At 42.0% G+C, this 24,596-nt stretch overlaps 2 protein-coding genes across 13 annotated transcripts in view; one reads left to right on the top strand and one right to left on the bottom strand.

The window, feature by feature from the left end:
- Positions 1–24,596, top strand: part of METTL22 (methyltransferase like 22) — a 660,197-nt gene that overhangs the window by 630,276 nt on the left and 5,325 nt on the right. For 5 of the 12 annotated variants that reach the window (XM_046900661.1, XM_046900663.1, XM_046900659.1 and 2 more), the window contains 7 exons: positions 3,812–3,998; positions 19,526–19,849; positions 22,304–22,654; positions 23,033–23,073; positions 23,163–23,307; positions 23,762–23,833; positions 24,388–24,441. In XM_046900661.1, coding sequence (XP_046756617.1) covers positions 19,720–19,849; positions 22,304–22,654; positions 23,033–23,073; positions 23,163–23,307; positions 23,762–23,833; positions 24,388–24,441 — 793 coding nt within the window. In that variant the 5' untranslated portion in view covers positions 3,812–3,998; positions 19,526–19,719. Of the gene's footprint in view, positions 1–3,811; positions 3,999–14,589; positions 14,609–18,828; positions 18,950–19,016; positions 19,212–19,525; positions 19,850–22,303; positions 22,655–23,032; positions 23,074–23,162; positions 23,308–23,761; positions 23,834–24,387; positions 24,442–24,596 lie in introns of those variants that run through there. The other 7 variants (XM_040647410.2, XM_040647409.2, XM_046900658.1 and 4 more) reach the window with 7 other exon arrangements.
- On the bottom strand, positions 1,160–19,683 carry TMEM114 (transmembrane protein 114). Its single transcript, XM_046900828.1, has 5 exons — positions 14,281–19,683; positions 14,103–14,213; positions 13,530–13,610; positions 4,350–4,487; positions 1,160–4,014 (listed from the first exon to the last, which is right to left on the bottom strand). Exons 1-5 carry the CDS (start codon positions 14,480–14,482, stop codon positions 3,782–3,784), a joined length of 765 nt encoding a protein of 254 aa, XP_046756784.1. The 5' UTR covers positions 14,483–19,683; the 3' UTR covers positions 1,160–3,781.

Raw genomic sequence — 24,596 nt, 5'->3', positions numbered from 1 at the left:
GACACTGCATGTCTTGCTGTGGTCACCTCAGGGGGGGCTTCTGGGCAGATTCTGGCTTTGCTGACCAGGAAGGCATGGATATAGCATGTCCTGTTTGGTCTCCAACCTGCCACAGTTCATGATTTAGAAGAAGATTATGAATTATTTGTGTAATGTAATTGTATGGGAACTGTTGAGTCATGGCCTGAACCACTGATTGAGCACCTGGGGAAAGGACCTGGTCAGCCCTGGGAGCACAGGTGAAGGCAATTCGGCTGTGTGGCCAGAAGGGGTGGAACCTGCCTGCACCTGTCTTAGACCTCATTTAGGGGCTGATTGCCCCTAGGGAAGGGTCTCTTTATGGAGAGCCCTCCTTGGTGGAGCTTTTCCCTGTGAGCCTAGTATTCTCTGGTATGGGTGAGTGATCATCTTCCCTTCCTTTATAGTACCTTTCTGTCGTGCTGGCCCTTCTGTCATTGCGCCTTTGCTGTAATGCCTTTCCCATTGTATGGATCTGTCCAGTTTTTGCAGTAATACAGAAAGTCAGTTGGAATTGTAGGCTTTGGATCCATGATCAACAAATGGAGCTATGTGAACCGAAGTTGTGTCTCAGCCAATACTCTGCCTTTAGAAGTTAAGGAAGCAAGTACAGACATCCAGGATGCTCTGCAATATCCAGCTTGGGAGCAGCCCTGGGCTGTGGTTGCATGTCTGTGTTACTTTCACCAGCATCTTTTCTAAAGCTCTTGAATATGTGAATTTTTCCTACCCCCAAGAATTTCTGTCACTTCCCCTGTTCTTCTCTACTACCCCTTGAGGTACCTTTTGAGTTAGGGGTTACTACTGGCTAGTAGCTGTGTACACTCTGCTGCTTCAAACTACTGATCTACTCTGCTCAGCATGTTTATTTTTCTTCCCTTTAAATATGTCCAATTACCTGTGAGTTTGCAGTACTGGAAGCAGTCAGTCTCCTCATCTCAGTAATGAATTTCAGGAAAATAAGCAAAGAACTGTGTATCAAACATCAGTTTCTTTGTAAGTAGAAGCTTAATGAGATCACTTGGATCAAATTACATACAGTCCATTCCAAAATGTTTTTATCTTTCAAGCATAATTACATTTGTTTAAAGCTTATTTCACTATTCAAAACAATATTTTATTTCTATCCAGATAGAATTTCAGAGAAATCCAGGGACTGAACAAATATTCAGGAGCAGAAAATACTCTTTATTGCCATTGTGCCAGATATTGCAGGAAGTCAGAATGAGAAATTTAGGAAAGCTATGGAAATGAGAATTGCTTTAATTCAATAACAGATTCACTGGCTTTCTAATTAGATTGAATTGTATATTGTAGCTGCATAAGGATCTTATAAATATCTACCACATGCGACACAGGTACAGCAAAAGCATCTTGTAAACTGTCAAATAGATCTGCAGAAGGAGTTAAAAATTATTTCTCAATTCTTCCATGTCTTTTCAAGTATTTCCCAGCTCAGATGTCATTTTATTTAGTCTTACACAGTTCAAAAGCACTGTAAAACATCTGTAATAAACAGTCACTAATAACTCGAATGATAGGTTACTATTAGAGCTTACAGTAATGTCTGACTAACATTATACAAGTCATATTACATTAAATAACTTCACCAGCACCAGGACATTGAAGTATTATACGTAACTCATTTAAGCCTGTGGAATTGTTACTATAAAGGATTTTTCTTTAATCTTCTTATAGAGCTGATTTAGTCAGCTTTAACTTGTAAAATGACTCCATCACACAGTCCTAGCACAAGGCATCATGGAAAATATGTGAAAACCAGTGTGGAAGCAATGGGGAAGTAGAAATGGTACTGGCTATCAGCAGAACTGCTGCTGCTCATCCTGTTTGGGATTTCTAACCTTGTTTCATTCTGATAATAAAGTTTTGCCAACCAAGGTTTTCGATTGGGAATCAGAAGCTCTGGTTTCCTTGAACCTTGGCAGTATTTCTGCCTCAGCTCTCAATTCAGAGCATCATAGTAGCATTTCCTTTTATATTCCAAGACTGCAACCTGGACGCTCTCTGCCATCACTTTCCATGAGAAACTTGGTACTGTGGAACTAGGGTCAGAGCTGAGCTCAGTAAGTGCACAATCTTTAACAAAAGACAATGATAAAATTGTCCCTGTGTTGAACAGAAGTAGGTAAATGATGCCCTTTCTCTACTGAAAGAAGCAGAAGGAACTTGCCCACTGAAAGTGTACCCTGCTGTTGCAGTTCCTGAGTCACAGTCTTGAACTGTAAGATGCTGAAGTTGACCATGACTGGGATATGTAGTGGAGCTGTGAACACATTCAGCTCTTTACCCTGGGCTAGAGCAGTCAGGCAGAGCTTCTTCACTAACTGCAGTGGGCACTGAAGTAAATTTTCTCTTAAATGCTGTTACCAACATGAACAAATAAAGAAAATCTACATTGCTTAGTTCTGAAGCTGAAATTCAGGCATCCTGTGTGCTCACTTTTACTCAGCAGCTTCCAGCACAAATGAAACATGTTATAGAACAAACACATGTCATTGTTTTCATGAAAAGGAGGCATCAGGCTTGCAAAGTAAAAACTGGGAAATGTATCAGATGCATCTTCTGCATTATAGAATTGAAGAAATATCAAACAGTAAGCTGAAAGATATAGGTAAGTAGCCCGAGCATCAGATGGATGTGGGCTGGCTGCAATCTTTCACTAAAGCATCCAGAGAAGCAGCTGTAGCTTTCTCTTGAAGTAGAACACTCACCATTACACTGCCCTTAAGAGCTTCACAGCCATAGTCACTGCTGTCTGGAGGGTAGCTAGTGTTAAGTCATTCACAGTTTCTAGACCTTCATTTTTTTATTATTATTTTTTTACAGCACCAAAGCTCAGTTTTAGAAAATGACTAATTTCTTTGTTTTCAGCCTGTGAGTAATGATTTTTTAATAGATAACATGAAGCTGTGTTTTTCCTTAGCCAACACACAGAGCTGGCGTAAAGTAGGCTTCTGGTGTTCTCCAATCTCTTAAACTATCTCCTTTTTGTGTGTTATCACAAAGAAATAGTGTGATAGTGGTAGAAAAGAGAGAATAGCAGAATAGCCTCCTCAGGGAGACACTGGGGAAAAGAAAGATCCTATACATGTGGAAGGTGTACACAGACTGGATGTCCTAGCCGTGCCCTAGTGCTGGAGATGATTACTGAATTTCTCCAAATACTCTGAAGTTCTTACTCTGGACATTTACATTTGATTTTACTTTGAACAACAAAGCCACATTGAATGTGCAATATTAACTGAACACGTGTAGCACCCACACTCAGTACCTGGCTTCAGGTATATAAGCATCATATATCGTGTGGTAGAGGCTGCCAACATGACTGGAATCCTAGCATACATATCAGGAGTCTCTGGAGGGAAACCAAAAGCAAAGCGGACCATGCAGGCTGTCCTGCAGGGTATTCAGGGATAGCAGAAAGAAGAGAAAGCAAAAAATTTATCTTTCTAAATGATGTATATTGGTGCTGCATGAGCTGCCAGCTGAAATTCTTTCAGAAACATTGATAGTGCATCATAATTTCTTCTAAAGTCACAAAGGTTTCCTTATTGACAACATTAGAAATGTGTTACTGATTTATCAGAATCTTTGTGTTTTGTAGGCAATATTGAGGAGAAGAGTTTATGGCACCTGGCAAGTTACTCAGTCACAGTCTTGCCACTTTTATTCCCCCTAGTGACCAGACAGACCCCTGAATCCACATTTCAGAGTTTTCTGTTGTTGCAGTGATACCTGCTGTTCATAACTCCTGTTCACGCTGCTGTTTCAGGCCAACGACTCTTGCTGCCAGGAGGAACGCAGCCCCAGTGATCACTTCTGCGACAAAAGAGATCCAGACCAGTGCCAGAGACCAGCCAAACCTGATGTCGATTTCTACCAGGACATCCTTACTCCTCAGGAGGCAGACGGCTTCTTCAAAGGCAGCAGCTGAATATGCAATGTAGACACCAATCCCGGTAAGCGTTACCAGAGCTGGGGAAGAAAAACATGTTTAGTCAATTACAATTCACTACAGAAAGTACAAATCCTTACATAACTCTCTGGGCATCCTTCCCATACCTTCTTATCTACCCAGGGCAGATTACCACTAAAGCTTCCCCTACCTCTCAAATCAAGTCAAAATTGTTTTTTGGGGAAGGGTGAGAGGAAAACAAACTGTCAGGTCCTGACAGAATAGACACAATGAATGAACAGTTATTCTGAAAGCAAAGTCTTGCTCAGCGTTTTTCTCCAGAAGGTAAAGTGATGTTTTCCAGATGCAATCTCTTATTATTTAAATCCATTAAGCCAGGAGTTTGATGTAGTACCTCCAAAAAGAAAAAGCAGACCCGTCATTAGAAGCAGTAGATATGCCCTGGCAAGAATACTGATAAATCCAGTCATTCCTCCAAAAATCATCAGTATCAGGCTGAGAGGCATCAGGATGACAAATGTCCCATGCATGTCTGAAGAAAAAAAATGAAGAGTGTTAGTATTTTAATGTTTTACTATCATGTCACTTGATGCATCAATAAGTACTGAGTGCAGATCCCCTAATCAGCATGAAAGCCTTATTCTGTGCATTAAAAACAAGAAGCTGAACTATCTCTGTGACTTCAGTTTAAATAGGCAGGGCGTGGTGTGAAGGTAAAGGTATCATGGGGTGAACCTTCCATGGCCTGTGATTCAGAGACTGTGGTGATAAAGGGTGTGTCAGTGCAGATGTGTTTAAGCAATAAAACTCTACTCAGATATTAAGCCCAGCTGGAAACCAGGTAGTGTGCTGGGTATCTGGTAGTCACTTGCAAGAAGAAGCGTTAAGAAGTAGTCCTGGCTATCTGAATTATACGTATCATAGTGAGTGGTATTGTTCTGTTTGGGTGATGGAGTCTACCAAACACTTTGGTTAAATGCTTTCTGCCTATCGTATACCCTCTGCCAAACTGATCTACAAAATTGTTGACCTTTTCCTTTGTTGTGGCTGAACAGTAAGTGCAGGTACACTTTCCCATCCAGCTCTGATTCTATGTCTGTCATTGTTTTCTACAGCAGCTTCACTAAGTACATTAACCTACGCTAGTTGCTTCCTATTGTATTAAATTTTTTACATTAGTCCTTATTGATCCCTGTAATATCTTAATAGCTGTGTAAACAGAGGGTTGTTGTGTATTTTTTCGTATCATGCTGTTTTCTCCACCATAAACCATCTTTGTCTCATTGTTCTCTCTCACACAATCCATCTACAGTATTCAACCCAACCTTTGCTAGAATAATAACAAAAACAAGTGCATCAACTTCTGGTATCTTCTGATTTCTTACTGGGGTTTGAGCAGAGTAAAGAGTTACTCAGAATGGAAGACTTGTGTTCTGTTTTCTGAAGGGTTCTGGGCTTCGATGCCCCACTTAATTTCCCAGAAGAACAGTAGAACATCAGTTAGTTCCCAAGGAAAATGAGTCAGTTAAGAGATTTTGTATGTGTGAGAGTTAAGAGTTTGTGTATGGGCCAATCATCAATTTATTTCTTTTTAAGTCACTACAGCTCCCTGCTCAAGTGGAGATGTACCACTTGCCGCTGGTTAAGGATCCAGCTTATCCTCTTCAGTATAAGTATAAACATAGGATGCACTCATGGGTCAACATGTTGCTTCTGTGCTTTGTCCTTTCAGTAAGTGAGCTCAGCCTGTTTCTTTGGAGCTGTGACTTGTGAATGATACTTGAATACTGCAACACCAATTTTACTTGGTTAATTAGGCAAGGATTCATTGTTACAAAGATATTAGTTCCTCACTACCTTCTTTATGAAGAAAAAAATTCTCCAAATCAATCTTCAGTTCTTCTCTTTCTTGGAGAAAACAATCAACTGAAGTAACTTATTCCTCTTTCTCCTCACTTGTACTACTGTAAAGTCACTGAAGCAAGTTGAAGAATGGCATAAATTAAAAGGGAATCTGTTCTTAGGCTAGTAAAAACAAAAGCAAACATATCTTGGTTCGGCTCTAGAACAAAGCTGCCATTTCAGTCACCTTGGAAGCCTTGCAGTGCCTTGTAATGTGTCAAGGGCATAGTTGTTCAACTCTGAGTGGTTGAAGAAACCTTTTCAAATAATCCCAGTGAGCTAACAAAATATTTTGAGGGAAAGTATGACCAAACCTAGCAAATATTTTTTTACATAAGAGTTCTGATAGTTTTGATCATTATTTGTTGTAGTTTGGACATTCCATGGACCTAAGAAATAGAGAGAAGGAAAAAATCTCAAGTGAAAAGTCCTTGGGGGATGAAATTTGATGCAATTATTGAGAAAAGAGTAAGAACAGTGCAACTCAGTCCTCAGAACTGACTTTGCTGGATGTGCAGCCACATAAGCAAGTTTGGCCTATGCTTTGTCATTTCCCATCTGTCCCTCACCAATCACAGCTGCTGCATCAAACCTGAGGACTGTAGCACTAATGGCATTCCTTTGACTTCCTGTCTGTGGTGTGATTTCAACGACTGCAGCTAGGACTGTAGCCTTAGCCAGGACAAGTGCAGTGAAGATGAGACTACTCAGAGCACTTTCTTTTGAGCCAAAGGGAGAACGAATCCATACTAGAGTATTATCCTGGGGAGAGTCATAAAGTACATTAATGATGTGTGACAGCTACATGCAGTGGCAAAATAACTTTTTTTTTCCCCACTGAAGCAAAAAATAAATTTTAGGGATATCTCAGTTGAAACCCACAAACCCCATGAATCACCTGCAGCTTTTTAAAAATCAAATATTTAACAGGCTGCATTTGGTTAAACAGCACTTGTATCACCTCCAGTGTTCCAGTTCAGTACCTAATACTCATTTGTGCTGCTTCTGTGCAATCTGCAACTGCCTGTGAAACTTATTCTAAAATGCTGCCATGGAAACCACTCAGGAATTTGAATTCATGCCATCTGGCATATGGTATTATACTATTATATTCCTTGATTAGAGGGAGGGAATTAGTTTATAGAAGGACATGACTTAAAATGTCTTTACTGTATTTCTATCTTCAGTAATCATCTGTGAAAAAAGTTCAAACAAAAGTTTTGAGGTCAAACATTTTGTTGTGTTCTTAAGTTGTGCTGAAATACACAGGTTGGTTATGTATTGTGTAAAACTTCATTGTGATAAAATTGGTAGTGGGAAAAAACCCAAGCATTTTGCACAAGAAAGGGCCTGTGCACTTTCTGTAGAGCAGCATTCATTTTCCCACTTCCATTTCTCAGTAGCACCCGAGTTCCCTGTTGGTAGAGCCCAAAAGATCCAATACTGTAAAACAGGCAAACATTTAAAGACCGCTCTACTTCTATGGACTGAAAATGCTTTAATTGCTCAATGCATCTTCATGTAGTTTTGCACTCAGTAGCCAAAGCTGTGACCAAATGTCTGCAAGACTGTCATCTGCAGCGTGTATCCAGATCTGTGAGTTTGGCAGATCTTCTAAATCACAATCCAGCACAGTTGTTGATGAGTAGTGCGTAACAGATCTCTGGAATGAACTACAGAAACTGACTGGTATTGAAGCTGACCAGCTGCAGGCCTAGCAGTGTTGTAACCATCTCCTGTTAATATGCTGGAGCTCCTCTGCTTCAAACTAACTTTGGGTTTGTTTGCACAGCTTGTGATAGCAAGCAATAGTCATTTCATCAGAAATATTCCAAATGACAGCAGCTCAGAAGACCTTAATTAAAGACCTGTTTATCTTCCTCAGCAGTAACTAAATAGCCAGTCGGAAAGCACTGCATGAAAAGCTACAGTTCAACAGAATGCTGGCAGTAGTGCAGCCAGCGGGGCTGCTCTGGAGAGGTTTGGCAGGGCTCAGATGGAACAGCACACTCAGAAGGCCCAACAACTGCTGTCTGTGGCTGAATGTGAGGCTTCCTGGCTGGAGCCACAGGGCATGAAGTCCCATTCAGTAGTGAACAGATGATGAAGGAGAAGAGCTCACAAGGTGAGGGTGTCCCAGGAGAATGAGCTGAGCTCTGGATGTTGAGCGTCAGCTTTGTGGTGCTCCCTCGTGACAAGTCTGAGCTAAACTGAGAGATATATTGCAGATAGTAGAAAGACAGTGATACTGGAGTTAGTGCAGGTGGGAACTGATGGAGCCCTTCAGTACTAGAAAAGGACTGAATGTTGAACACAAGCAGCACAGCAGGGTTCATGTTCTCTTGCTATGATAGCAATGACATTTGGAAATAAGACCATTCATCAGAAGCTGTCACTCATTCAGTCTCAGCTGAAGTGATGCTACAGTTGTTTCAGATTTTCAGATTTCTATATGTATTTACTGTAATATCAACTGCAAGCACTAAAAAAGTTCACTGGAACCCCTCTGAACAATCTCAGTACTGTTGCTCAGAAGCAAAACAAATCTATTTAGGTATACATCTACCATAGTAGTTAAGACAGAATTTCTGTGTACGTCCTTATTACACATGACCTCTGCACTGGCTCTTGCCAGCTGCTCCAGCCCGAGCTGGTTCCTCTGATAACTTGAAGTCAAAAGGAAATATTGTCAAGAGCTGTAAACTCCCCAGGTATATGCAGTGGTGTATGGGAACTGTTGAGTCATGGCCTGAACCACTGATTGAGCACCTGGGGAAAGGACCTGGTCAGCCCTGGGAGCACAGGTGAAGGCAATTCAGCTGTGTGACCAGAAGGGGTGGAGCCTGGCTGCACCTCTCTTGGACCTCATTTAGGGGCTGATCCCCCCTCGGGAAGGGTCTCTTTATGGAGTGCCCTCCTTGGTGGAGCTTTCTTCTGTGAATCTGGAATCTTCTGATATGGGTGAGTGATCTTCTTCCTTTCCTTTATAGCACCTTTCTCTCGTGCTGGTCTTTTTGTCATCGCACCTCTGTTGTAATGCCTTTCCCATCATATTGATCTGTCCAAATGCTACAGATAGCAAGTAAAGAGTCTGACATCCTGTATAGATACTGAACTTAGTGAAGATGAATTACAACTATGAATAGGGGAAAGAATGGATGCAGCTGGTTGATGATTGCAGGTCCGTGCACTGTGAGGAAATCCAGTCTTGTTTTACTATGTTGTTAAACTAATTTTGTTGAGGAAGAAACTAAGGCAGCTGTTACATGGTAACACCAGGGGTACTCAGTGACTGCCTCTACAGCAGGGATTGCTTTCCTACAGGATGCACCAACTTTCCTGCAGGAAGCACTAACTTGTCTGCAGCCTCGTGGGTCTGAGTAAATTAATGACTGTAAAAAATACACTGGGGAGAATAATTTCGGCAGCTGTGGATGGGCAGCTGCACGCTCCAGAACTGATTTTTACAAGAAGAGCATTTCCTTTCAGTGGAGCATAAGTGGAAACTTCAGCCATTAACTGATCTTCACAGGATGCCTCAGGAACAAAGGAGAGCACTAAAAAGTGACTTGTAATGGAAAATCACTCTCTGGCCATGATAGTCAGCAAAATCTCAGGGTCCCTGCGGTACCTCGTGCAGCTTTTTCGCGTGTCGGGCAAGCAAGGCAGCCATTAACAGCTGGCAGTAGTTTCTCTTGCAGCTCTGCTGTGTAAATGGGTGCAGCTCCAGCTTGGGGTGCAAAGTTAAGAAATTTTAAGAGGAATTACGTGTTTTATAATGTTTCATTTGCTTCCATCTTTGGCCCAAAATGGTCTCTTTGGTTTCTGTCAAGTAATGCGTTATGTATTTGCTTTAATGTGCCAAAAAAGCGAAAAAGCTCTGTGACAATTTGGTTTAAAAGGACAGGGAGAGAAGTGGCGCACAGCAATCTCCACAATTTAACAAATGTTACCATGCACTGGAAGAACCTTTGCCACAGCTTTCATCCATCAGCAGATGACAGCAGGCAGCTCAGTGCAGCCAGGAGCAGTCTGTGCACTACCAGGCAGGGATCACTGCGGCCGTAACGGGCACACAGGAACACACTGCTTGAGTTTCCAAAAAGCTGAGTTCGTGGGAGTCCCCATCTGACACATTGCTCTTATCTTTCAATGGCTAATCTGTCTTGCAGGAACTTGGAGTACAATTGGGTTCTGATTTAAATGTATAGAAAATTGTCTGTTTTGCTCAGATTACATCTTCATCTAAACCTGTACGGGTAATTACTGCTTATATTACCAAGTTTGATAAGATAAAAATGTTTTTACTACAAAAACTCCTAAAAGTAACCTTCCCTCCAGTGGCACTTTTTTGTGTGTGTTTGTTTTAAGAAATGATTTTACAGCAACTTTTTGGAGGGGAAAAATCAGTAGATTAAATACTATTCCACCAGTTGGTGACTGTGGTAGGTTTGACTTCTGGCATGTTTTGCTGAATGGATTGGCTCTGGCTCTGGGATGAGGCAGCTCAGTCGTTCTGGTTGAGGCATTGTTAGAAGTACTAGGTAGGTTCAAGCAATTTTGCTCTACACAAGAATGTTTCAGGCCTTTCAGACCATGCAAAGCCTGCTGCACCCTGGGCTGCTGTTGTCAAAACCCACGTTCGTAGAGAAGTGCTCAAAAGCACAATAGGCTTTTTGGTTTCTGCACAAAATGGGCAGGCTTCCATTACATTGAATTAGCAGAGCAGATCCAGAGAAAGGAAATGATCGTTACGTTATGAAGGCTTAGTGGCATTTCCCTCAGAAATATCTTTTCACAGTATTTCATAAGAGTGTGTATGGAGCAGAGGAAAATGCACACCTGCAGTAGAAACGCATTTTATAAATGTGGAAAAGTCAGAGAAGCAAGTGGTAGGTAGTCAGTCATATCTTCTTTAAACGGTGGTGTTTCAAACACATACACGGTCATCCTATGAAGTAATCTGTAGTTCAGAAGCATTTTATACACTGTGCGGTTTTGGGTGAGAGGGTGTATGTCGTATGTTTAGCTGAAGGGAGTGGTTAGGAAAGAACTGGAAGCTTAATGTGCAGGAGAAGGCATGCTTGTGTCTGAGCCATGAAAAAACAGTTCAGAGGTGCTCCAGTGATGTGAAAGTACATTGTACTCTCAGGGTTAACAAGACCTGGGCTGATTGCTTGAGCAATGCTGCTGGTAGCACAGAACTTTAATTTGAATGCCCAATTTTTCTATTTTGTCTGGAGTTCTATTTGAAGCATGCAATAAGCCTGCAAGAAAACTGCTGGAGATGAATAGGAGAGATTGGGAATGTGGAGGGAGAGAACACGAAGGCTTTTCATTCTCTAACGAGGGGTTTGTCCTATGTCAGCAACCAGCACTTCTGTTTCACTTAGACCCAGCTCTCTGCACACAGGTACAGACTCTCTCCCATCTTTTTGGCACTCGTGTCTATTAAAGTCATGCCAGAGAGAGTATAGGAATACTGAAAAAAGCAGAGCAAGATTACTGATGAGAGGCTTAAGTGCCTGCACTAGGAGACAGTGCTTTAAAGCTTTTTGGGAATAACAGGCGAGGAACATGCAAGGTTAGCAGAGCTGCTGAAATTCAGTCTGGCAATCAAGCAGTGAGAAAAGCGACTGTACATCTAGGCAGAATTAGATTAATTCCATGTGAGTGTTATTCACACTGACATCCACAAATGAACACAGAAAAAAATATGGGTTTTTTTAAGCTAACTGATGAAGGCAGAGCAGTTAGCTGGATTGTCCTACATAGCAACATGTGAAGAAGTTGCCTGAATTACACTGATTACACTGGAACTGAGGGTGCTAGAATTGTCTTAGGAAAGTCTAGTTAAAATTTGTTGTCAATTAAGGTCTGCCCAGATCTGCCTAAATATGATCCAGGGTCCACGGTCAGAAAACACTTTGGGGAAAAAAATACAAGGCTGAAGTAGAACATACCAAAGCAGATGGCACTGTTAGTAAGATCTGTATTTCCTAGAAGTACAGCCGCTATTGCTGTGCAGCTGTGGTCTCACCACACTGAAGCTGCATTGAAGCTGTGCATCTAAAATATCAGAGTTCACTTTGTTGGCTATTCTAATCAAGCCTCACAGGTTTGTTTAATTGAAGTCTCCTTATATCCTCATTTTTAGGGAGACTATGCCTGTCTATAACAAAGCATGCAAGTATCTTTGCAGACTAGCAGGCTCTGCCTTAGAACCTGTAAAGAGTGTTTGATGTGAGAGAGAAAATCTCTCTGAGGCTCTGAAGAGTCTCTAGGTGTACTTATGGATCCAATTTTTTCACATATCCACTATTTTCTTACCCTGCCTGACTACCAAAGAGGTGTCCTTTGTTTCCAAGCCAATGTCATTTTTATAATAAAAAGCTCTGGAATAGTTTTGATTCTGTTTTAGCAGAATTCAGCTTTCACTGAAGAGCTGTAATCTAAAACCTCTTTATGTAAGAGGAATTACAGATGTAGCATTTGCAAACATGGACGTAATGTCTTAACATTTTAGGCAAACTCTGACCTCACTGGTGCCCATACGTAAATGTGATTGGTGTGGTTAAGTTTAATCAATTAAATATTAACTTTGAACTCCTCAAAGGATTCAGCGATGCAGGAGACAATCACTGTTAGTTAACTTCACAGTTTTTATCATCATCATCACGAAGCTAAGGCCCGCTGTCTCAAGGAAGGAAGGTGAAAAAAATGGCACCTTTCTATTTCCAAGTACAGAGATGGTCTGTGGTGCTAGGCTCCAACCTGTCAGTGTGTTGGTGGTGATGCTGCTTATTTCTACTTGAACTTCCCAGCAACACAACTGCATTACATCAGTACCCCTGGGTCACTTTGCCATGTTTGCTGCACTGCTGGCTGTGTCGTGGGGTGCTGCTCTGAGAGGTTGAGGACAACAGCCTCTCAGAGGGGCTGCTCGGGGAAATGACTGTTTTTGAGGGAAAGAGACAGGATAAATGTGTGTGTTCTGCTTGCAAGGGGGAAACATTTAGAGAGGAAAGGTATACAAAAAAGGAAGCTCATGAACAAAGCATCATGCTGAATTGGTGCAAAGAAGCACATTTGTCTTTTATCAGGAGCCCAGAAGAATCTGAAAATGTTCAATGTGGACACTCTGAAAACATTCTGATACTGACAAATGAATCTAAAGAAAAAGACCATTAATGCGTGCAGTTAGAAACTTCAAGTAACTTTTTGAGCACGATGTTCTTCACAGAGCTTTAATGCTTCTTTCAGTTATTGATTTGTTTTCTTAAATTCCTGTACCATAACATTTTTTCAGAGGGAGGAATCCCAATGGCAAGGTAGATAATTGGCTGACTTAAACGTTAATTTAATGGTATCCTTAAACATGTCCAGGAATTAAACTCTTATGTGGGAATCTTCAACACTCCTGCCTTTTGTTTATAACAACTGTGAACTCTCCTGAGCCTTCCCAGGCAGGAAGGTGCTCTTCTGGCAGAAACTGGCTGAACCCGACATCAAGCAGAGGGTTATGCCAACAACAATCCCACTTAAAGACCACATGCAGTGACTGTACAGTGCAGACCTCAGAGCCCCCTCTGCAGCAGCACTGGGAGCGTGTGTGTGGCCGAGAGGTGGGCAGGGTGGAAGGAAGAAGGGAAATAGCACAGAATTTACTCACATAAGAGCTGTCGGTGTGAGTCGGTGATGTTTGCATTCTCATACCAGAAGGGGTTGATCAAAGGGTAGCACTTGCTCCTAACTGATATAGTAGGGGGTAAAGTAGGAAAAAAACGTTAAGCTGAAGATTATTCTTATTATCATACATAAACAATAATGTTTATATATGTTATTTACATGTTTATTATATGTTACCACGATTTAGGGATGCAAAGTGAGCATTGTGTGGTGTTGCATTTACTGTTTCCATCATTGGCAATCACTTGAATGTCTTTAACCCTGCTGGACTTCCGCCCCTTAATTTCCCCTGAGCCAGATGAAAACAGATCTCTTCCCTTCAACATGTTTAACGCTTATTCAATTGGTCTGAATTAAAAGTTAATGCCGAGCTACTTTGTGAGAGCAGAAAGCTCGCTCAGCTCGTACCCCTGTGCCCGGAGTCAGGCGTTGGGTGTCCTCCGTGGATGGAGGGAGAGCCCGGGTGGGGCGGGCGGCCCCCGGCTACGCACGGCAGAGAGGACGGCATCGGCACGATACGGGACCCCCTCCCACCGCCCCCCGCCGCCCCACTCACGCCGGCAGGTCCGCCAGAGCCCCGAGTGCGAGCTGAGCGCGGCCGTGCCGTTGGCGGCCGTCTCCAGGCGGGAGGCATCGATGATGTACCAGAAGTCCGTCGCGATGGCCACTACGAGAAAGACGAAGCTGGAGGCTCCCACCAGAGCCACGAGCAGCGACAGGACGCTCAGGCTCACCCTCATGCTGCCCGCCGGACCGCGGGAGGAGATGCACGCTGACGGGAAGGGCGGTGCGGGAGGAGGCGATGCCGGTGCCGCTCGGTGCCGGCACGGCGGGTCCCGCTGGCGGCGACGCGCAGGCAGCAGCGCGGCTCCCGGGCGGTCCGCACGGGCGCTCCATAGGGAGCCTCGTTCTGTTGCTTGCTTGCTCAGAACTCATCCCAGGCTCCCCAGGGGAATGCTAAGTAACGCCCAGTCGTTACACAGTCATTCTCTGTTCTTTTCGGGCATGGGCACAGGGCACGGCGTGTGACATCCTGACCCACTGGTGGCAACAAGCTCTCAGGTACGTTTCAGCAGCAGGATGAATTCTAAGGAAAATATTCCTGGAGAGGGGGTATTTACGCACTCCCACCAGCATCACTCCTGCCTGTGTTTTGCTGTGCAAGTCCAAACAAGGATGTGCACTGCTGCCATTTATAATAGTCTTTCCATCCAGGAATACGCTCTTAAGTGACTACAGCTTTATTTTGAACTGCTACCATCCTACCTCTCCCAGGTGTATTTGTAATACATGAAAGTGCTGGCGTCATTCTACAAACTAAGCAGCCGTTGTAATCGGATGGCTGAAGCCATACAAGCCTCACAGAACAAGGTGAAATGTTTCATTAGATTAATTGATCCATTAATATGACATAAAGGAGCTCTGGGACACGAGCCTTAATTGGGACTCCAAACTTGTCTGTTTTCCAACTATTTGCAGACGTACTCGGCCCCACAAACATCACGCATTGAGCAGACGGTTCATCAGCTCACTTCTCAGATCTGAGCCAACCACACATCCGAACCAGCCTGCCATCACCCTCCTCCAGTTAATGTCAAAGGAAAGCAAAGGGTGTCACAGAGTAAAACAGCAGCTCTTAATCCATGTAGGTCCAAGCGGACCCAGTAGGGTACTGCAGAAGGTGCATGTCTGTGACAGTCTGCATCTTGGACTGTTGTTTTCCTGAGCTTGGTGCCAAAAAGCTCTAGACATGCTTATTTTTAGGAACACTACTAAATAATTTGTTTTAGTCATCAGGATATGTGGAGGTCTTGCAGAATCTGTCTGGCTAAACTTTACAGAAAACAAAAACTAGACCTGCTAGCTCTTGACTCTTTTATGCCCAGACTGTGATGATAGAAAAGCTAATGTCAAGAGTGTATCAGCTCAAGAAGATATAATTTCCACATTAACATAATCTGTTCAGGCATTCATTCTCATGCTGAGGGAAAAAAAAAAAAAAGAATTTCTACCAAGTCAGAAAACGAAAGAATCCCAGTTTGTCAAAGCATCTTCATGTATTCATGAGAAAGGGTTCATAATGGAAGGAAGAAGCCAGTAGTACAGATTGACTTCACCAGAGGGTTAATTACAAATCTACTGAGGTCTCTAAAAATTAAGCAAACTTGGAAGTCACACTGAGGCTTTCAGTGTAGGAAGAGCTTAGATTTTAATGTAGAATTATCTTTGTGGAGAAGGAGCAGTACCCTTTGTGTACAACCTGCTATTCAGATATCACAGATAATTAATAGTTAATAGCCCATAGGATGCAGTGTAGCAAAATGCAGCATTCTGACCTCAAAGAATCTAATTAAAATCTCAGAAGAGACCGACCACCCCCCCGGGGGTGGCCCAGGAAGGGGACAGAAGCAGTGGGCAGGAAGGAGCAGAATAGATGGATGGAATTTTCTCTTACTTTCTGGAGCATTAATCAGTGTTGAAGTCTTTACTACAATTTTACGGCAGCATTTGGTATAGAGCATGTGAGCATCAAAGGCTTTTCTGCAGTTCTTCCCTGTAATCTAGCTTAGAGATCCCGATTTAAAAGGCAGTGATTCCTGATTGCTACTGAAGAATCAGAGTGCTTCTGTGTGTTGTGAATTTGGTGTGCTTGAGCATAAAGAAGGGCTTTTTATTCACCTTACATTTGCTCTTTTCCTCCTGCTCAAAGAGAATTTTGTGTGTTTTTCGTCACAGTCACTGGGTTGATATTGTTTTAAGAACATGTGGCATACAGACCTCTCTCACAAAATATTCTATGTAAATCTGCCTGTGTTGGATGGGAGAAGCCCTGATGGGATGATGCCAAAAGCATGCAAATTCTTGTTCTGAACGATCCCATGGAGAAAAATGCTATAATCAGAGTGTGAATGTTTCTGATAAACAACCACAAAATAGTTAATGAAAAAGGAATCACTGCGGGTTTAGCTCTGCACTGCTGTCAGTGCACTGTAATTTGGTTTTCTTGCTGGTGAGGCAAGCTTCCCCTGGGAAGAAGTGGATATTCAGGAAATATGGAAACACAGAAGCTGACAGCTGCACTTGCCCTTTTAAATTATTGTTCATTTACTCCTCTCATGAACTTTTCAACCTCAACAGTGATTTAGGCATTTTCAACCTGTTGGCCAGCACCGAGGTGTCACGTGCTTGGATAGCAAAACAAAGTTCTCCACTGATTTTTCATCTATATCAACAGTCTTTTTATTCATTCCAAGATCAAAGCACTTTGCATACCAGAGGATGCTAATCATAGTTCTCATTATTGCAGAAATACACAGGGTATACTCTGTGCATTCATAGCATTACAGTCAGATTTCACCTTAGCTTACTGGTACATGCTCTCACCTTTCATTCTGATTTAATGTATCTGTAATAAAAAGAGTAGAATAACCTGAGCATCCAAGGGCACTGTGGTTGGGGCATTAGGTTAGAAACAAGTAGTTCTAATTTAGTTCCCTGCTGTATGCAAAGAATACTAAGTTGCTTTGGAAAAGCAATTTAAACAAAGGCACTTGGTGCTGCCTGGACATGCAATTCCTTAATGCTTTTTTTCTGTTATAAAGGAAGAGTAATCACTATCAGCCAGATCACAAATGGATTGGGAGGATAAATACTTGTCAGTGTTGTAAGATATTAATTCAGTATGGTAATGTATGGTACTAAATATCAAATTATTAAAAGAATATATATTTTTGTGCCCATAGCACCACTTGCTCTGTACTCAACAAGGGCAAGAATCTGGATGCACACACATAAATGTCAACATGAAAAACAAGATATTAAGCTGCTTTTTATTGTTACACTTAGTTCCTTGGTGATCTCCTGTGGCCTTTCTGATAGCCGCTCTTTTAATCTGAAGCCTAGAAAGATCATTTTCTTTTGTCTCTACCATTATAATGTGACCCAAAGCTATTGTTTTAAACTACCATTTTTATTACTGTTACAAAATATATTGCTTTAGTGAGATTTTGGGGATAGGGAATGGGTCAGTAAACATAATAGACCAGCTGCCGCAGGCTGTTCAGCTTTCATGCTACCTGTTCTAAAGCATCGGATCAGAACGTACCTGGAATTGAATATAATCAGCAACCAGAGTTTTGAGTATCGTTCACCAAAATCCAGTTATTTTCAGTGTCTGTGCTGATTGCAAGGCTAGGACTATGAATGGGGAAATCAATCACATCACTTCTTCAGTGTGCAGCGTACTGTGGAAAAACTGCATGTCTGTTGGACTGCAATTATACACAACCTGTGAGTTCATTACCGTTATTTTGGTGTTCTCTCTACTGTCAGCTGAGATGTCTTTATGAGTCTGAATCCCCTTTGTACCTCCCTCCAGGTATTTATGGACGAGGATTTGATCCCCCTGAGCCTTTTCCCAGCTCAACAGCCTGAGCTCTCTCCGTATCTTTTCACAGGAGAGGGGCTACACCCCCCTCAAGCCTTCATGGCCCTATGATGGACCCTCTACTGTATGTTGATGTCTCTCTCGTACTGTGAGAGCACTGAGCACAGCACTCCAAGTACCACCTCACCAGTGCTGAGCAGAAGGGAAGGATCGCTGCTCTCTATGTGCTGGCTCCCCTTGGCTCCCTAACAACTAAGTGCTCACAAACAGTATATTAGCTGACATGTTGCTTTCTCTGAACCCGCAGAACTTGTAATTTTCTATTTGTCTGTCCATTGCTGGCTTTTCTACCAGTCACACCTGCAGTACAGGAAAATGATGGTGTGTCACTTCAGCTGTTCTAACCCAGGAGACAAGCAAAATCTAAAGTTTTGTGCGATGGCATTGCAAGAACCTGCTCAATCAGGAGTATATATTTTTAGAAAATCCTGCTTTACATTGATAATGAAACGGTATCGTATTGCTTTGTGACCTGATGTGGTTCAGTTGCATTTAGCTTTATTTTTCACACACAGCCTTGAGGCTGAGCACCAAGTCCATCGGATCGGCCGTTCACAGCCCACGGCTGTCCTTCAGCTCCGTATCACGCCAAACTAGACTGAATTCATTGGAGTAATTGCTCTAGTTTGAATGCTTTTTGGTGCCAGGGTATTTTTGTTTTATCCGTGTGTTCTAAGGAGCTCTCATAGGCACATGGTACAGTTTATAGAGAGCGTTATTTGCTTACTGCAGCGGCAGGTGGCTGCGGACAGGCGGTCATTGGGGCCGGCCGTTCTGAGTGACGAATGGCGCTGAGGGGGGCGGGACGGCGCGTCAGCTGCGCGCCGGAAGGGGCGGTGGGCTCCAAGATGGCGGCGCGGTGTGCGTGAGGGCGGGCGGGAGAGCAGCTCCGAGCTGTGCCTCGCGGGTCAGTGCCTGTGAGCCGGCGTAGCGTTGTCCCCGCGGCTGCGGTGCCCGTGTGTTTCACATGCCTTTCTCAGAACGTTCGGGGAAATAAATTCGCTCTTTTGTGTCTGTTCTTAGGAGAAATGTTTGCGCCTTAGGATAGAACCGGCGGAGCCGCGGGCGCGGGGCAATGAGGAGGATTGCTGTTTGTTTTTGTGGAGAAAAGTAGAGAACCCCAGAGACAAGCGGGGTACGTTCACCGACTGCCCTTCTGTTGGGGGCGTGTGAGAGAAGCCAGGTTTTCTCCAGGAAGGGCCGGTATTTGTACAAAATGTATGGAACTAAGCTGTGCGTTCACTGCATTGGTTTCTGAGGAAGCGTTGCGCCGTGTGAGGGAGCCTTCGGCTGCGGGGCTGCGCTGTAGGGCTGTGTGTGGGGTTTTTTGCTTTGTCAGGGAATGGTTGGTTGCTTTTAACACGAGTTAGTTAATGGTGTTCCTTTCTGGAGCACGTGGTGTCCGTGGTGAACTGTAACTGTTGGAGCAAAAGGGAGCGCTGAAGCACTATAACTTAGTTGTTGATGTAACCTGGTTCATCACGCCACAGGGCAGTGTTACCGAGCTGAAAGCTGTCTGTGTTTGCTTGTAGGTTGGAGACCTCCATACACAGCCCAGTATCTCATCAGGGCACGGTGGAGCTTATGTGACTGCAGCTTGTCCGAGGCCTCAGACGCTGCGCCATGAGATTGTGCTGAGCAGAGCAGTTCCATGGCGGCTGTGCTTCACAGCGGGCTGCCTGGTGACGGCAGCTGTCCCCATAGGTGTGCCTCTCACTGACGAACCATGGGAGATGTCACAGAGAAGGAGATGGATAACCTCACGTTCAAAAGTGACACCGTCCTTTCTGATGTGCACTTGCACCGTCCCAACAAAAGTCGTCTCATGGTACGACTGAATGCAGTTGGACAGCCAGGTAATGCATGTTTAGACAGATGGAACTGTGTTTTAATTGTGCTCTAATGTATTTGTATTGTGTTAATCCTTGGTTGATAGTAATCATCACGTATTTTACTCCGGGCAGAAGCAAAACTGCTCCTGCTTGGAAGAGGGCTAACTGGATTCTCCTCATGAAAATAGCTACATAAAACTGTTGATATGGATTTGCAGATAGGCCATCTTAGAACAACAACAAAAAAACTTAAGTTAATTTCTGAGAAGAAATAAGATCAATGTTTGTGCAAGCTTCATTTTACGTACTTATTCGTTTACCTGGAATCTCAAGACAGCACCTTAGGGATCATGTTAAGAAGTTAGGTTGTGTCTTGCATATAAACTAGAAATGAGAAGCCAGCAGTTTTAAATACTGCCACTTGAAATAAGTGCATAAGTAATTCATCTGTGTTTTTTATAAAATCTTTAAATGATGATTTACCATCTGTTCCAGAGGAACTCAACAGCTTTGTTATCCTTTTTTTTTTTTAATTTAAAAAAATGGCAACAACAAATCTGAGTATAGCAATGAGCTTGAATGATTTATATAATGAAAGAATCAAGCCCTTAGTGGAAATGAATTGACAAATGTTTGCCTCTGTTAGCTTGTAGGTTTCTATAAAGCAGTTAAGGGAAATGACCTCAAAGCTGTTAGTAAAATGTGCTTGTAATGCTATAATGCAGCAGAAAGCACAGCAGTGATAACAGGGTAGCAAAGTCATAGGCTGCAGCAAGTGAGGATCTACCCAAATGCATCAGCTGTGGGTACTGAAATAAAGGAAAAAAATCTGTTTACCCTTGGAAGGCCTCAGGTAGGAAGGGAATTCCATTGAGATACCTTTGCCTCCACTGCCAACCCTTAAATGAGGTGTGGGAAGGGGTGAATCCTGGCTCTTGCCTTCCCATCAGGTGCTCAGTCACTGGTTCAAGCTGTGTCTTAGCATTTTCACCGCGGTGATGAAGCACTAATTATTTTAAAAAATATAAATAAAAATAAACTTGCAATAATTCAAGAACATGCTGATGTTTAAAAAACAGCAACAAAAAAGATTACAAGAGAAAATTGGTCAAAAGATTTTACAAGGAAGTGGGTAATAATTATGACTTTAATCAGGCCAAAATCAGGTAATTAATGCTGTGATGCATTGTCATACTGCTTAGCATTCACTTGCTGTGACTCTCCTTGACACAAAGAACCTTTCAACACAATAGTATAACAATCTGTTTTATGTATTCATTGTCTTAATAAAGTAAACAAATTTCCCATAACAGGGCTGGATTGTAGTATGACAGCTTTTACTCTAAAAAATCTAGCAATAGTCTGCCACCACCACTTTGCTGTTTTTAGGGGACCTCCTGGGGATTTGGTCTTTGTTTATTTGGGTCAGTTTTCCGTTTTGAAACTCTGAGGATCAGGGAGATCAGACCCTAGAGATCAGGGTCCTGTCCAACTTGGGATAGTCTATGATTCTGTGATACGTTGATTGCATCCTCTAATTCATTTAATCTATTTAATGTGGTTGTCATGCAAACAGTAGCTGACTTACAGATTTCTTATGCTTGGATAGACAGTGAAGACTTTGATAAGATCTAGCTGATATGGTCTCTAGAGAAGGACTTCTCTCATGTTCCTGTAGTATCCTGTATATGCAACTTTGGATATCTTTGAAGCAACTCAAATAAAATTCCACAAATTGTGAAACTATTGAAATCAGTAGTGGCAAACAGTTTCCTCTTGGTGAGAGTGAACTCATTTCCAAGAAATTCTTCCTAGATCCTGCTGGTGGAGGCTGTTTTCACTAGACATTTTCTTGGCTTTAAAAAAAAGTGTCAGTATGTCCAACCTCAGCTGACAGGATGTGCACTGCCTATCTGTGCTGCCTCATATCGCTTTAAGCTGATGGCAGGGTGGGAAGTTACTTGAGTCTCAAAAGAGTTTGAAAAGAGAAAAATAAATTCCTTTTACTTTTTTTTTTTCTGAAATATGTTTGTGTCCTTTAACACAGAGTTCGTTTCCTTATGTTGATAAAATTCCTAATTTGTGATATTCGTTCTTCTCTCAACTTGGTCTAAGTTTATCTCAACAGAAGATCTTTTAGAGGATGTAAGAAACTATTTTTTATAACATATATTTTCCTGATTTCTGAAACAAGTTTCTAAGTAAGGTGAAAATGTAAATTGTGACTGAGCAGATGCTTAGTCAACCAGCAGATGTTGATAGTGCTTCGTTTATCCCTTCTGACAGAATTAGCAGAAATATTTCTTCCTAGCAAGTAGAGCTGTATTTCAAGATACCTGTAACACTTTCAGTGCTCTAGATTTTTTTGGTATGTGAAATGCATATCAAATGTCATGCAAGTGGAGGTTGCATATAGATTCTGTTCTTCCCTAGCATTGATCTTTAACTTTACCCTCCTCCCACTCCATGTTCTTGCAGTATTCCTGTCGTATTTCAAACTCCTTTGGAACACAGATGATCAGGCCTCTGAGAAAAATGCAAGAGAAACTACAGCTGAAAGAGAACACCAGTACAGAAGTGGAGATGAACTACCTAACAAGGATGGGAGTAATCTGAAATATAAAATGGAATGGAATACTGAAGGAACAGAAGCTCTGCTAGATGAGGACGGAGATTTGGAAGTGGTCAGAAGGCCTCAAAGTGCCAGTGACTCAGAGGCAGAGGATCTTATGAGGGATAGAGTATATCCTGTAATTCTGATGAGAGGAAAAGAGGATGCTTTTGAAGATGAAGAACAAGAATGCACTTGCAGCAATGTTATTAAAATAGGTAAATAGTAGGCTTACATTCAAGGAGAAATTGAATAAATATCTGCTCAAGTAAAACAAAAGAAAACTAAGTCGGTCTTTTAAATGAAAGAGAACTTGGTAAATCAAAGTAGATAATAAACCATAGTGATACTGTGATATTGCTAAGTGCTTTAAAAACAGTTTTTCTCCAAAAGTGATTTGGACAATTGTATATCGAAGAGAAATGGTTTTCCTTAATTAGAGTGGGGTTTTCACCATTATTCAGCATTACTGTGTAGGATTAATGGTGCTGAGTTCTAGATTTAAAAGGGAAGCATTAATTGACTTTTCAAATTAGCTATTATGGAACTTGATTTGAACAGTGTTTTGAAACAACACTCTCTTTCCATTTTCACAGAGCATACTATGGCAACCCCCTTAGAAGATGTTGGTAAACAAGTACGTAATGTATTGTGCCTTGTATTGTCTTGCTGTTCATGGATTGTTCTTCAGACTTTATCTAGTTTAACTGCTACTCTTCTCCAAAGGTCTGGCGTGCAGCCTTTCTTCTTGCTGATTATATTCTGTTTAAACGGGACATGTTCAGGAGTTGCACAGTGCTGGAGCTTGGAGGTGGCACTGGAATTGCAAGCATTATCATGGGAACAGTTGCCAACAGAGTTTATTGCACAGGTAAGGCAGTTATTTGCAATGAAATATCTTCATGAAACTTCACAAAGCAGTACTTTCATCCTGGGATTTTCATCATCACCTGCTCTTTTTTTAGTTGTTAATTTGTTATCAGTGCATATAGAATTTTGTTGTTTATTGAGAAATGGCAAGCACTTTCATGACAGATTGAAAAAGCAGTAATAATTCCAGGTGCAAGAGTTCTAAAAACCAAATACTTTTCTAGGTTAAAACAGATAGTATGGCAATCTAACTCCTTTTATCAAGGATGACATAGAGCTTAGTAAGGAAAGAAGAAAGCAAGAAAGGTGCTATGGAAGCAGTTATGAGGGAAGGGAGTTGCTCTGAATTGTACTTCAGTTTGAGAAAAGTTGAGATGAATAGTCTGAGAGGTCTGAGGAATGCACAGCACAAGTGGAATATTCTCATTTTGAATATTGTCATTATTTTCTTCCAGATGTTGGTGAAGATCTTTTGGCCATGTGTGAACAAAATGTTGCATTAAACAAACACCTGATGGAGCCAGGAGGTAAGTGCTGTACAAACAGTACTTGGGCAATTGCTTGTCTATGAATTACTGTAGAATTAAACAGCATAAGTCATTGGCAAGCTGGCTGGCATGTTTACTGGTAAATTAAACTTCTGGTTTGGTTAAAAGTGACTCATTTAGAAAGATGCAAGAAATCTGTATGTGTTTCAAAATGGGATAGCTTCTTGTGGAAGGGAGCAAAATATTCAATCTTTCTCTAGTAAGAAGTTAAGCCCAACTGTGGCTTTTATGTTGTTGTGTTCATTTCACTGAGGTAATTGTGAGGATCATGGACATTTAGGTGCCAAGGGTCATGTAAACAAGCGTAAATGTTAGAGGCTGAACTTCCCAACTTGCAAGTGACACGTAGAAGAGAAATTAAGATATTTCTGATGACTAAGTTCATCCTATTCTCCTTTTGTCAGTAGATGACTGATTTTGTAAATAATGTCCAGTCTTATTTGTTTCATATATCCTCTTAGTATATCTTATCACATGTTTCAATACTGGCTGAAAGGCCAATTGTGACTGCTGGGATCTTTCTACACCCACAGGAGGAGAAATTAAAGTAAAAGAACTGGACTGGCTGAAAGATGAATTCTGCACTGGTAGGTAATTGTTATAGTAATTGGGTTTATGAATCCTGCTTTGCTTTTTAGGTTTTCTTATCAGTTGAATGGTAGTAGTGTGATGCCATGGTTCAAAAAGTAGAATAACTGTTTAAGGAAGTAAAATCATCCTTATGCTTTCAAAGCTTTTCTTG

Source organism: Gallus gallus, chromosome 14, assembly GCF_016699485.2.
Source record: "Gallus gallus isolate bGalGal1 chromosome 14, bGalGal1.mat.broiler.GRCg7b, whole genome shotgun sequence".
Classification (NCBI taxonomy): domain Eukaryota; kingdom Metazoa; phylum Chordata; class Aves; order Galliformes; family Phasianidae; genus Gallus; species Gallus gallus.
This window is presented reverse-complemented; position numbering and strand designations above follow the sequence as displayed.

What these genes read in the sequence shown, in the direction of transcription:
- TMEM114 (XM_046900828.1), bottom strand. Translation starts at nt 14,482, where the DNA reads ATGAGTTCTGAGCAAGCAAGCAACAGAACGAGGCTCCCTATGGAGCGC. An exon ending in GCTCTGGCGGACCTGCCGGC is followed by an intron (nt 13,611 to 14,102) that starts GTGAGTGGGGCG and finishes CTACTATATCAG; the next exon opens with TTAGGAGCAAGTGCTACCCT. An exon ending in CTCACACCGACAGCTCTTAT is followed by an intron (nt 4,488 to 13,529) that starts GTGAGTAAATTC and finishes TTTTTTCTTCAG; the next exon opens with ACATGCATGGGACATTTGTC.